General features: G+C 33.4%; 1 protein-coding gene across 3 annotated transcripts in view; it reads left to right on the forward strand.

Moving 5' to 3' along the window:
* Positions 1-1,671: 1,671 nt before the first annotated feature.
* The window catches only part of SEP3 (K-box region and MADS-box transcription factor family protein), a 37,283-nt gene continuing 26,115 nt past the window's right edge, over positions 1,672-12,839 (forward strand). Inside the window, exons 1-2 of one of the 3 annotated variants that reach the window (XM_086447683.1) lie at positions 1,672-1,993; positions 4,592-4,630. In XM_086447683.1, the coding sequence (XP_086303809.1) occupies positions 1,809-1,993; positions 4,592-4,630 (224 nt within the window). In that variant the 5' untranslated portion in view covers positions 1,672-1,808. The remainder of the gene's footprint in view (positions 1,994-4,591; positions 4,631-12,839) is intronic. The other 2 variants (XM_086447684.1, XM_086447685.1) reach the window with 2 other exon arrangements.

Consider the following 12,839-nt stretch of genomic DNA (forward strand, 5'->3'; position numbering starts at 1 on the left):
GTAATTTAAAAAAATTGCCTTGCAAGATACAAGTACATAATTGAACCCAACATTCCATGGCAATATAGTTCAGAGATCTTTCAAGATGAGCAAAATTCTGTATTTTGCTAGATGAGAGTAATTGTCGCTAAGAAAATATCCATAAATAAATTTATTGACTAGAAAAGGAGAAAAAATAAGAGAGGAAATTGACCTCAAATTCCATGTTTTTGAAAATATGGTACAAAAGGTCTCTTTGCAACAAATATAAATTTGTTGAGACCACTTATATAAAAAAAATATTCTTCCAAGGACATTTTTGAAACATTATTGGAAAAATACATAAAAATTCTCATTAATCATTACATATATGTATGGCTCTTTTACATTTTTTTTTTTTAACAATTAAATTTTTTGGTGATACTACAAGTAAACTTGTTTTAAGGAGATGAATAACTCGATGTTGAGGGTTTGAACCCAGTTATATGGTATCATCACCCACAAAAGTTACCAACTAAGCTAACTAGCACCTGTCACTTTCAATTTTGGTGAATATGGGTGAGATGCCCTTATACCTTTCCCTTCTCTTAGACAAGTAAATGACCTAAAAAATCTTGATTTAGCTTCATAAAATAATCATTTTTCATTAGTCTATAATAGAAGAATGAGGTCATGAGGTCACGGGGCATGTCACAATTTATTTTTTGGGATGGATAAGGTGGATTAAACTCATGACCTCAAAGTTGCTTTGTAATGTCTCAAACCAACTGAGCTATGGGTTTGAGCCCATTTCACAATTTTATAAGATACGAATTGACCATATATTCATTAAAATGTGGAGGAATATCCTAAGATATTTAGATACTAAGGTTGCAACTTGGTCCAGTTCAAATCGAGAATCGAACCGAATCGATAGTTTTGAACTAATTTGATTTAGTTTGGAATTAATTACGATTCGATTTCAAGTTACGAAAATGAAGAACCGATCAATTTGGTTCAATTCTTGGATCAAGTTTGTATAGAACCAAACCTCTATACAATAAATATATATATTTGGTTCATGAATCAAGTTTGTATAGAACCGAACCCTTACACAATAAAATTTGATTTAGTTCTAATTCTTATTTAGTGTAATTGATTTATGCTGATTCATTTTCAATTTGACGTTAAACCGAACCAAATTGAATCAAGTTGCACCCTTATTAGATACTTAATTAAATAATACTTCAAAGCCTCGTTGTTGGTATAGATTTTCAGAAAACGAGTATCAAAACATTCTAGGTACATATTTTAAAATTTAGGATTCTTAAAGCTTATTTTGTCACAAAAGACGAAGAAAATTGAGTCAGGTTGTTGAAGGGTGTTTTCGTAATTGTAAGAGACATGCAATTATACGAAGCTTTCACTTTTCTTAAGGTTAGGTCACATGATTGCTCAAAAGACGAGTCAGGACGGATTATCAGGCGTCTCTCCACTTGATCTTACGACACGTAGCATTTTCTGGGACCTTTACATTAAATGCGATCCACACTTAAACTTCACCCTCTCACATCTTTCCCTCCTTTTATCTCCTCATCTTTGATTGCCATCGTTAATGTCCGAAAGTGACAGGCGTTGAGAAAAAAATAAATAAATAAACTTATAAACAAATTAAGATTAAAGAAAACTAATTACGATAAAACTAGGGCAAAAAAAAAAGAGGGGTTTCTTCCAAGCTCTCTTTTATTCTCACAGTATAAATACCTCACCAGGCTCACAAAAGCAAAAGCTTTTTTCTCTGTTTGTGATTTCTTCTCTCTTTTGTTTGTGTGTCTAAAATTAGGTCTGAAATGGGGAGAGGAAGAGTTGAGTTGAGGAGGATCGAGAACAAGATTAACAGGCAAGTCACCTTCGCCAAACGTAGAAATGGACTTTTGAAGAAAGCTTACGAGCTTTCCGTTCTTTGTGATGCCGAGGTTGCTCTCATAATCTTCTCCAATAGAGGAAAACTGTACGAGTTCTGCAGTAGCTCCAGGTAAGAAAAAAAAAGGGGTCTTTTTTCTTTCTATATATTGTTTTTCTTTCGATTTCTTACGATTTTGATTCTGTTTTTAGATCTTGATGAGGTAGTTCTACTGTTTCTATGTAGATGATGTTATGGAAAAACTTCTAGAGAGGTTAAATTTTCCGTTTTAGTGTCTATTGTTGCGTTTTTAGTAGATTTTGTTTTAGTGAGTTTGTGTTTTTGTAGATCTGTAACCGGAAATGTTTTAGATGCAGATTAGTAACAAGTATTATATGTATTTGTGTTCTAATTTCGTTTCAAGTTTTTATGATCTCTTGAAATTTTGGATTTTATTGGTTTTTTTCAGTGTAGATTTCTTTTTCTTTTTTTCCTGGATTTTAAGGGATCCTGTTGTACTTAAAGGTTCTTCTTATGTTCTTTTGTGGTGAATATATATGTATTTTTTTTTTCTAAAAGATATTTTGGAACGAAATGTTCTTTTTATTAATTTATTATTATTAGATTTGTGCGATCGGACTTTTGAAAGATCCATTTTATTTAATTAAAAATTAATAATGGGGCCCCTCTTAAGGTCTTAAAGCGAATTAATTTCGCAGATTTTGAGAGATTACAGGAAAAGATCATCTACTTTTCCGAGGCTGATATGTGACTGTTTTCTACACAGATTTCGACAAATTTTAAAGGTTTTAGAGGTGAACTTGAATTGATTTGTACTGGATTTCTTATCCTGACATCTCTTTCAGGTCGTATTACTCTTTTCAGGATTTTTTTTTATCTCTGATTTTATCGGCTCTTTGTGGATCAATTTCTTTTGATTTTGTTCTTTTTCTCTCTCTCTTTCCAAGATTTCTCTCTGAATTTTTTGTTCTTAACATGATCAGAAATGTTCAGATCTTCTTCGTATGTTATTTATGAGCTTAGGGTTTCTAGGCATCTCTCTCTCTCTCTGTCTCCCCTCTCTCAAGATGTTTGGATCTGAAAATAAAAGTACATTTAGATCACTTTAAGGTTCTCTTTGTCTAGATGATGTATGATTTTCTATAATTCAGTTTTCTTGGCTTGAGTTCTTTTTATAAGTTTCTTATATCTGACTATAATAGGACTTGTTTCTCTTAGATTTGTTTACTTCTTCTCCAAATATAAATCTAATTAATTAGCCAAGCATCCCTCTATTTTGAATCCGCTTTCTAGAAATCTTTTAGGGCACTTTTCCAATTTATTAACAACCCTAGTTCCCTCTGTTCAATGCTTTATAAATATATAAACTATAGCTCTAGATGCTTTATAAATATATAAACTATGTGATTAAGGTAATATTTTCTCACTAGTATTTATGATCTTCTCTTAGTATGATGGTGCAATCTATCCCTTGGAACTCTACCTTGTTTGATTGTTGAAAGTAGTTTGAATTAGAGATCCTACAAATAGATTTCTTTCTTCTTGATCTGCTGTTGGAGCCTGAATTTTGTTATTTTTTCACTCATGTTGGAGTTGGAGATTAGTGAATTGTTAACTTTAAAAAAAATTGAAGCAAAAAATCTTAAAATAATAAAATATGACCAAATCCATCGAAACACTAGCAAATAATAACAAATCAGTTTGATTGAAAACTTGATCGAACTATGAAAATTTGTAACTATGTCAACAAAACAACTATTCAAGAAAAAAGGAAAACCAAAATCATGCAAACTCTCAATTCAATCTTTCAAATTACTTGAATAGACATTATTTATAAGAAATTGTAATAATTTAAGGATGATCATAAAGGAAAGATGATCTTCTTATGTGTAAATACTTTTATATGAAAGCCTAGTAGGTTTCATGTTCCCAACCCTAACAAATCACAAGTTTTAAAATGATACATTAAATTTTAGGAGAGATCCCATTATATTTATTTCTCTAAAAATAATCCATGGTTTATAACTGGACCTTCCACAATGATCTTTACTATGTGTACAAAGAAACATGCATGCTATAATTTATTTAGTATAAACATACTTCTTACTTATAGTGTTTAAGGTCTAGATAAAACGAAAAAACATAAGTCATTTATGGGGACAAAATTTTAAGTTTTGAGAGTCACAAAATTCGTATCTAGCTCGTTTGATTTAAATAGAAGGTTCATCTAAAAGGATACAAGCTTAAGATTTAGTGCCTTGACCTCTTGCACTAATTTTCGATTTGGTTTTGTTGATCACAACATACCAATTTCATCTCCTGTACTCATAATCTTTCTACTTATCCCGATGTCAATCGAATTGAATGATAGCTTTGTACAAAGGTTTTTCTTATTTTACAAAGATAAGAATACTTTCAATTTGATTACTGGTGAATGTTGCACTCCTTGGATATGTTCATCCAAAACAACCATTTAAATCAAGCTATTCTTCCAAGTCATTGGATTTGTCCCACAATGGAGAAGATGAAGTATGAATTATTCAAAATGGGATTCCATTTGTTAGAAAGCATGAAGCACGTACTTTACCATATGTAATTCTTTGGTATGATAAATTCAATGAGTCCCCCAACACCTCAAGTTGAATTATTAAAAAATAAAAGGGGGTTTTAGTGTTTCAAACTTCTAAAAATCATAAGTTGGCATTTCAGGCTTATCTTCTCAAAGTCAGCATTTTACCCTTCTGGCAGGTAAAATGACTTAAATACCCTTCACTTTAAGCTTTTCAACGTTGCAAGATACAACTCTCTCTCTTATTTCCTGTCAAATGTTAGGCTCTCCGCTCTCTTACTAAAAAAATCTCATTCATCCCTTTTGTCTTTTGGATTTTAAACATATCCACTGAATATTTATTTCTTGGATAATTTTTACTCAGGTTTTTCAGCTTCTTTTCTAATAATAGTTTTCTGTTAATTTTTTTTTTAAACAACATCTCTACAATATATTGTTGGAAGCATTATCGTTTTTGTTGTTAGAGCTAAAAAATAATTGTCTGACATAGTAATTTCATCATCCAACAGTCTAGACCTTAACAAAACAAAATAAAGTTCATTCGCCTGAAAACAAAGTTAAAAATAACGGCCTAAATCTTCGTTTGAAATAGATTTGATTTAAGGTAAGGAACCCCACCTTGGTCGAATGAAAAAGGTAAGATACTGTGGACCCTAACAGCTTTGAGAAGGTTGACATACAAGTCGGTGTGGGAAGCTATAAGAAGGCAAAATGAAGAATTCCCTTGGCACAAAATAGTTAGAAAAAAAGTAGCATTCCTCGACATTCTCTTTTAGCTACTTGGTTAGCTATGGGGAAAAGCCTCCAAACAATTGAATATTTGAGGAAAAGGGGATGCATCATGGTTTTTATTTGTGCTCTTTGCTTAAAAGAGTGTGAGCATAATGACCAGTTGTTTTTCAAGTGTGGGTATAATAGTCATTTGTGGCTTGAAGTCCATGGAAGATTTAGAGTGGAAGAGTCGAGACAAGTCTGATCTTGTCGGAAATGGAGTGCTTAACTTCCTTAAACCCTACGAACCAAACTACAAGAGAGTTGATGTATGTTGCCTTCAATGCAACGATTTACAACATCTGTTGAGAGAGGAATTACAGAATATTTGAATGGCGATGTCGAGATGAGCACAACCTTCTCCTGTCCAGTCAGATTTGAAAGGGAGATTTGATGCTACCATTGCCTGCAGCATGAACACCATGCAAATTTTGGATGGATGGAGTTGTTCGCAAATTTTAGATCACGTTCGATGAAAATACCCAGGTGAGGATCGTACCAAATTAAAAACTGATGGGTCTTTGTCAAATGCAAGTGAGGGTTATATCAAATCAAATATAATGCCTATTGTTCTAGTCTTAGAATATAAAAAAATAGATCTTAATGGAACCACTAACGTTCGTAATTTTGACTATAAACAAATAGTATTTGATCTTACTACATTAATTTAATTTTGTTTTTGTAGCGTGTGATTATACAATTTTAGTGAATAGCTAAGATATTGTATCGATAGTGTAACAGTCACTATTATGATATAACAAAATGCGTCTGTTTCTCTCCTTGTCCCCTAGAATTGAATGTTGACCCAAGATAAATGGTTAAAAAACACCATTTTTTTATTATCAAATTATCCTTTTTTGGGTGGGTCCACATTATCATGCCAATCATTGATTGACATCACTACCAGATTTTGGGTCAGCATATGATAAAGGTTAACTTCGGATGCTTGACAAAGTAATGAGCCAGGTTTTATAAGAAATTCAAATAGACAGAAAAGTTCATTAGATTAGAATCTTTGACAGATATTGTTGTAGAGGAGAGGACTGAAGGCCTATTTTATTATGATGAGATGGTAGTCTACACCATCGATTCCTTATTGAAAACTAAAAATGGCTGCCTCCATTTCATCTTTCCTTTCCTTAAGGTTTGTTAGTCTTTTTTTTTTTTTTTTTTTTTTGCCATTTATAGCTAAAGTCCAAATCTTAGAAAACCTTGTAAAAGTGATAGATATGGAAAACTAACAACTCTAATTAAGGATATAAAACAACACTTGATGATTCCGGATTCATTGTATCTGAGTGACCCCAAAACGTTCATACATTCTTGGGCCCACGAAAGGTCACCTACAAAATTGGACTATAAGAGTTGAACCCCATGTTGAAAAGCCAATTTATAATAGGCCCACTTTTAATGAATTATCAAAAAGAAGGATAGATTTCCATGCGGCAGGTGTTAACTTTGAGGCGATAATTGAGATTCATCGAAGTGAAAAACCATTAAGTCATTTCTCTTGAAGTTTTGAAGGTAAAACTCCTAACCCACCTTGTGGGAATCTTTTCGACTAAATATAAAGAGTTACTAGAGATAGTGTACTTCAGGTGCAAATAGCCAGCTAAGAGGTATGAGCATTTATTAAAAGTAGGGGGATGGAAATCTTAGCATTGAGGTCGATAAGCATTTTAGGTACTCTTTTCAGGTCGCAATTGACTTCTAGTTTTAGTCAAGCCAATAATCAGAAGCAAGTCATTCGATTAGCACTTTAAGCTTTGAGAAAGTGATGGGAAGGCAACTTAGAGAAAAAAGGCTCGCTTGGAGGCAAAGGTAAAATGGAATGTTTGCTTTCTACCTCTTTCGGAGCAGGGGTTTAACCCATTGAAGATCATTTCCTATTAATTGAGTAGATCGTTACTTTCATGCTTGGTCCAATGGCAATTGCATACTAGAAAGTTAGATTGATAACTATCGAGCTGAAGAGTTACTATTAAGATTAAGTGTGTGTTTGGTAACACTTTTGAAGTCTGAATGGAGGTGGTCCACCTTTAAAATTTAGACTTTAGAAGTTTTATTTCCGTTTGTTTTAGTTCAGATTTCAGACTTCAAAACAAAAATTCAGAAGTTTTGAATTAGCAGTGGAGGGATGCTGGATGAAACTTCTGAAATCTAATTTTTCTTTTTTTATTTCTAAAATATTCTTCTCAAAACCCTGATTTATATTACTTATCATTTCTTTATACGAATCTTAAAACCCTTATTTTTAATTTTTTTACCTCTAATTTATTTTCTACCTCTCATTCCTCTACAACTGTGTTGTCAAAGTCTTTCCCATTTCTCTCGTTTCGTGTTTGAAAACCTTATATTTTTATACGAACCTTAAAATCTTATATTTTTCAACTAGAAAATGAATGATTATTTATTGTTTGAATATTATCTTGTTGGAATATAATTTCTCAAGTATGACTTCAAATTGAAAGCAATACTTTTAGGGTGTTTGATGTGTTAGAAATGAAAATTAAATGTGTGGATGGTTTCATTATGCATAACATGTTATGTTTTTTGGTTAACAATTTATTAGAATTACAAAATGGTATTATTGTCAAAATGGCCATTATGTTTTAAAATTCTATTTGTAACAAGAAGCTTTTAAAAATGATAAATAAACAACTTTTCCAAAATAAGATTTTAGATTTCAGATTTCAGACTTTAGAGTCCATACTTCAAAAGTGTTACCAAACATACCCTAAGATGGTTTTTCTATTATTATTTTATAGCTTTGTGTGACTGACCAAAGTAGAAGAGTATGTTCCGTAATCCAATGAAGTAGTATGGTCTTGAAGTTTTGTTGGAAAAACTCTAAACCACCACGTGGGAATCTTTCCTTCTTTTTATAATTAAATCATTTCTCTTAAGTGATGGCTTTCGGATTCACCAAATGTTTATGATTGCGTCAAAAGAACACCCACCATATGGAAATCTTTCCATTTTTTTAATTATTATAAAACATGGCCTGTTAGAGATTAGCTTTTCAACATGGGTTTCAACCACTATAGTCCAATTTTGTTGGTGACTCTTACAATGAACCTAGAACCATTAAGTATGGTGTTTTTTTTATCCTTGATTGAGATTGTTAGTTTTCCACATCTATCATGTTTACAAAGTTTTCTAGGGTTTGGACTCTAGTCATAAATGAAAGAAAAACTAACAAACTTAAAGGAAAAGAAACCTAACGTGGTGGCAAATCAAACTGACCCATTTTTAATTCTCAGATGGGATGATGATACAAACCATCATCTCATCATAATAAAATTCGCCTTAGGTCCTCTCTTCTACAAGAAGCTCTGTTAATGATTCTGATCACATGAACTTTTCTATTTATTTGACTTTCTTATAAAACCTGATTTATAACCTTGTCAAAAATCCAAATTTAGCCATCATCACAAGCATGTCTAAAAAGTGGTAGTGATGTCAATTAGTGATTGACCTGATAATATAGGCGAGCCCAAAAATGAAGGATTTGACAAATGTGGTATTAAAAAGTTTTTTTTTACCCTTTATTCTGGGCCAACAATCTTCTTTCGAGGGACAAGGACTAGTATACCAAAACTCAGACAATTATTTTTTAGATCTGACAATGAAAACAATAACATTTTCGGCAATATATCGTAGAGATGTTCTATAGAAAAAAATTGTTTGACAAAAACTATTATTGGAGAAAAAGTTGAAAAATCTGAGTAAAAATTGTCTAAAAAATAAAGGATCGGTAGATAAGTAAAAAAATTCAAAAGATAAAAGGGATGAATGAGATTTTTTTTGTAAGAGAGTCTAACATTGGACATGAAATATCAGAGAGAAAGTTGTACTTACCCAATGTTGAAAAGTTTAAAGTGAAGGGAATTTAAGTCATTTGACATGTTAGAAAGGGTAAAATGCTTATTTCTATTAACTTCTTCCAAGAAGGTATGATTCCCAAAGCCATTAATTCAACTTCCATTACTCTCATCCCTAAAGTTGAAACTCCGACTTCCTTTGCCCAATTTCGGTCTATTAGTCTTTGTAATGTTTTCTACAAAATTTTGTCAAAGATTGTGGCTAATAGGATTGGATTATGCCTTCCCGATCTAATCTCAAAGGAGCAAAGTGCGATTGTAAAAGGTCGTAACATTTATGATAACGTCATTTTAGCTCATGAGATTATGAGAGACTTGAACAAAAAATCTCGAGGGGGTAATGTGGCTCTTAAAATAGATATGTCCAAGGCTTATGATCGAATGGAATGGGTGTTCGTTTTTTAAGTTCTTAAAAGATTCGGGTTTTGTGAGGGATTTGTAAAGCTTATTAAAGGGTGTGTCTCGAATCCTCATTTTTCGGTGTTAGTTAATGGAATCTCCTTTGGCTACTTCAGTGCTTCTAAAGGTCTCAGGCAAGGTGACCCTTTGTCCACAGCTCTTTTCATTTTAGCCGAGGAGGTATTGAGCAGGGGTATTAACAAGATTATGGACATGGGTCTAGTGGAGAGGTTTGCTTGATCAAGCAGAATGGCTATTCCTTCTCATCTTTTATTCGCGGATGACATATTCATCTTCTCCAAAGCCTCAAAGAAATCTCTTGTTAATCTGCATTTATTCTTAGTTGAATATCAAAGGATATCTGGGCAAGCCATTAATGTTGATAAAAGTAAATTCTACTTAGCCCATGATTCTTTGACTTCTAGAAGACGTTCTGTTCGGGCTATCCTCGGCTTTGGAGAAGGTTCTCTTCCATCTTCTTATCTGGGTGTCCCTTTGGTCTCTTCAAGATTGACTAGGGAAAGTTGTAATGAGCTCATTGAGAAAATTATCAAAAAGACAGCTGGTTGGAAGTTGAAACTTCTCTCACCCTCCTAAAGCATGTTCTCGGTTCAATCCCTATCTACCTTTTATCCACCCTCCTGATCCCAAAACATGTCACTGATTTGATTGAAAAATATTTTGCCAAATTCCTGTGGGGTAGCATTGGAGAAAACAAAAAATTGCATCTTCTTAATTGGGAGAAGGTGGCAAAGCCAAAAGAGTAAGGGGGTTTAGGTATTCGGCGCCTAGTAGATATCCACAAAGTAGGTATACTGAAATTATGCTGGAAGATGTTAACAGAGAAGGCATTATGGTCTGAGTTCTTGCGTGGTAGGTATCTGAATAATAAAAGCTTATATCAAGCCGCTTCTAATCAGAAATCTTCCATGATTTGTAAGTCTATGGTGTATCAAATGCCCTCTCTTCCTAAAAACTCAAAATTCTTAGTGGGTGATGGTACTAAGATCTCCTTCATGTTTCACAACTGGTGAGGATCAGGAGCTTTAGTAGAACATTTCTCTTGTTACTCGGATAAAGCTTCGCTTAAGGAAGTTTGGTCTGCTCATGGTGGATTTGATTTGGAAAAAATTTCTCTCTTATGCAGCCCTGAGGTGGCTCGTTTTACTTCAGATCTAATCATTGAGAAAAACATATCCGACATACCGATTTGGCTTCATACTACATCCAGTCTCTTTTCCTCTTCAACGGCTTGGAATTGTATAAGAATCCAAGGTCAAAAAGCTGACTCTTGGAGGGTGCTTTGGAGCTTGAAGATTCCATAAAAAATTATAGTTTTTAACTGGAAATTATTTCACAAAGTAGTTCCGGTTGATGGTCTTCGGAAGTGTAGAGATCGCGTTTTAGCCTCTCAATGCCCCCTCTGCAAATCTGCGGAGGAGACGTTGAACCATTTATTCTTCAAATGCCCTTTTAGTATCACAATATGGGGTTTATTCTATAGGGATCAAGGTCTTCTTCCTACTAGGAGAGCGACTTTCTCCTTTATGCTCTTATGGACAAAAAATGCCTCCAACTATAGGGAAGCTATAACTCCTTGGATCATCACGTGGGAGATTTGGATTACTAGAAACTCTGCAATTTTTTATGGTGTTTTTAGATCAATGGTTGGAGTTAAAAGAAAGATTGATGCTTGGCCTTTTGAATTAAAAAATCCTCAGGTTTTCAATGGTTTATCTAAGATCCTCTCTGTTAAGTGGAACAGGCCACCTGCCGGCTGGGTTACACTAAATGTGGATGGTTCAAGTTTGGGAAACTCGGGTGCAGCTAGAACAGGATGTGTAATTCGTGATCATGAAGGATGCTTGATAAAAGCATGCTGTGTTTTCTTAGGCCAAGGAATAAATTCCCTTGCTGAATTCCTTACAATGTTGCATGGGGTGCAGCTCATTAACCTCAATAGAAAGAAGTTGTTAATTGAATCATATTCGTCCCTTCTCGTTGGAGTTGTCAAAGGTAGGAGATTCCCTTGGTTTCATGAGCACATTGTGGCTAAGTGTCTACTCTTACTCAATGAGATTGAATGGGACATAAGGCATGTCTTTAGAGAAGGGAATAATGTAGCTGATGCGCTAGCGGTCTATGCCTCTTCATCTCGTTCTTCTGAGTCTTTTGACCTTGTAAATAATCTTCCTTTGGTAAGGCAGGCTTTTATTGGAGACCTCTTGGGTCTTCCAAATACCCGACTTTTGTAATCCCCTTTTTAGTATTATTGCTGGTTTATAAAAAAAAAAGGGTAAAATGCTTATTTTGAAAAGATGAAGTCAAAAATGCTAACTTATTATTTTTAGAACCTTGAAACACTAAAATCCTCAAAATAAAGTAAGAGCTTAGTAGAATAGAATTGAAAATTTATTTTGTTGGAAAAAATTACAATGGCAGATTGAAAAGAAGAGACTCACTCGACAACTAAGGAAAGGAATAGACTAATGAATCTCAATGGGGATTACAGAAATTTGTGATCACCAAGACAATTAATTGGAGATAAAAGTCAAGGGTTAAATGATGGAAAAGGAAGTAAAAATACCAGAACACAAAAATAGACATAATCTCTAGGTTTATAATTTTATGGAGATGTTATTAAGGAAGAGGGCATTATTAGGGAATTGGTGTGAATTTTTATTGTAACTATAATCCTAGGAAGAGCCGATTAGATCTTTTTAGAATGGCCTATCCTCTCATAGTATTACAAAAGAGGAAAGCAACTGGTTTAAAGACCTTCTGCAGATGAGAACATATTTGATGGTAATAATACCCTCGGTTATGTGAAATCATCTCACCGGATAAATTCTAACGTTTTTGTAAATATTTTGAAATCGCATCCAGTTATGTCGAATCAAGAAATGTCAACTATTTTTTCCTATTTCTATCTTATCAATAATTTTATTAGTGGGAAGAGATTGGTAGTGTGAATGATTTAGAAAATAAAATTGAGAATTGGATACCAGTTGTACACTTGGTGGAATCTTGCATAATCAAGTCCCATTGCATCAGATCGTCACACATTTGTTAGGTCTAGAGAGGTTTACTTGTCGTCATTTGTTAATTTGTCCAGCTCAATAGTACTGCTTTATCCTAGTGAGTTTCATGAGCCAAATATCACCTTTAGGATTGGACTCATATCATTGCTAATGATAATAACTGAACCATTACCTGAAGGAATAGTTTTATTCAAAAGGAGAAGAAGAGGCATAGGCTATAGCAAAAATATATCGGGTTATTAAATAAGTCTCCCTTGAGGAAAGGATGGATTGTTAGAGTAGAAAGATAAGAA

Source organism: Akebia trifoliata, chromosome 7 (assembly GCF_017979445.1).
Source record: "Akebia trifoliata isolate Shusen 1 chromosome 7, ASM1797944v1, whole genome shotgun sequence".
In the NCBI taxonomy this organism is placed as follows: Eukaryota; Viridiplantae; Streptophyta; class Magnoliopsida; order Ranunculales; family Lardizabalaceae; genus Akebia; species Akebia trifoliata.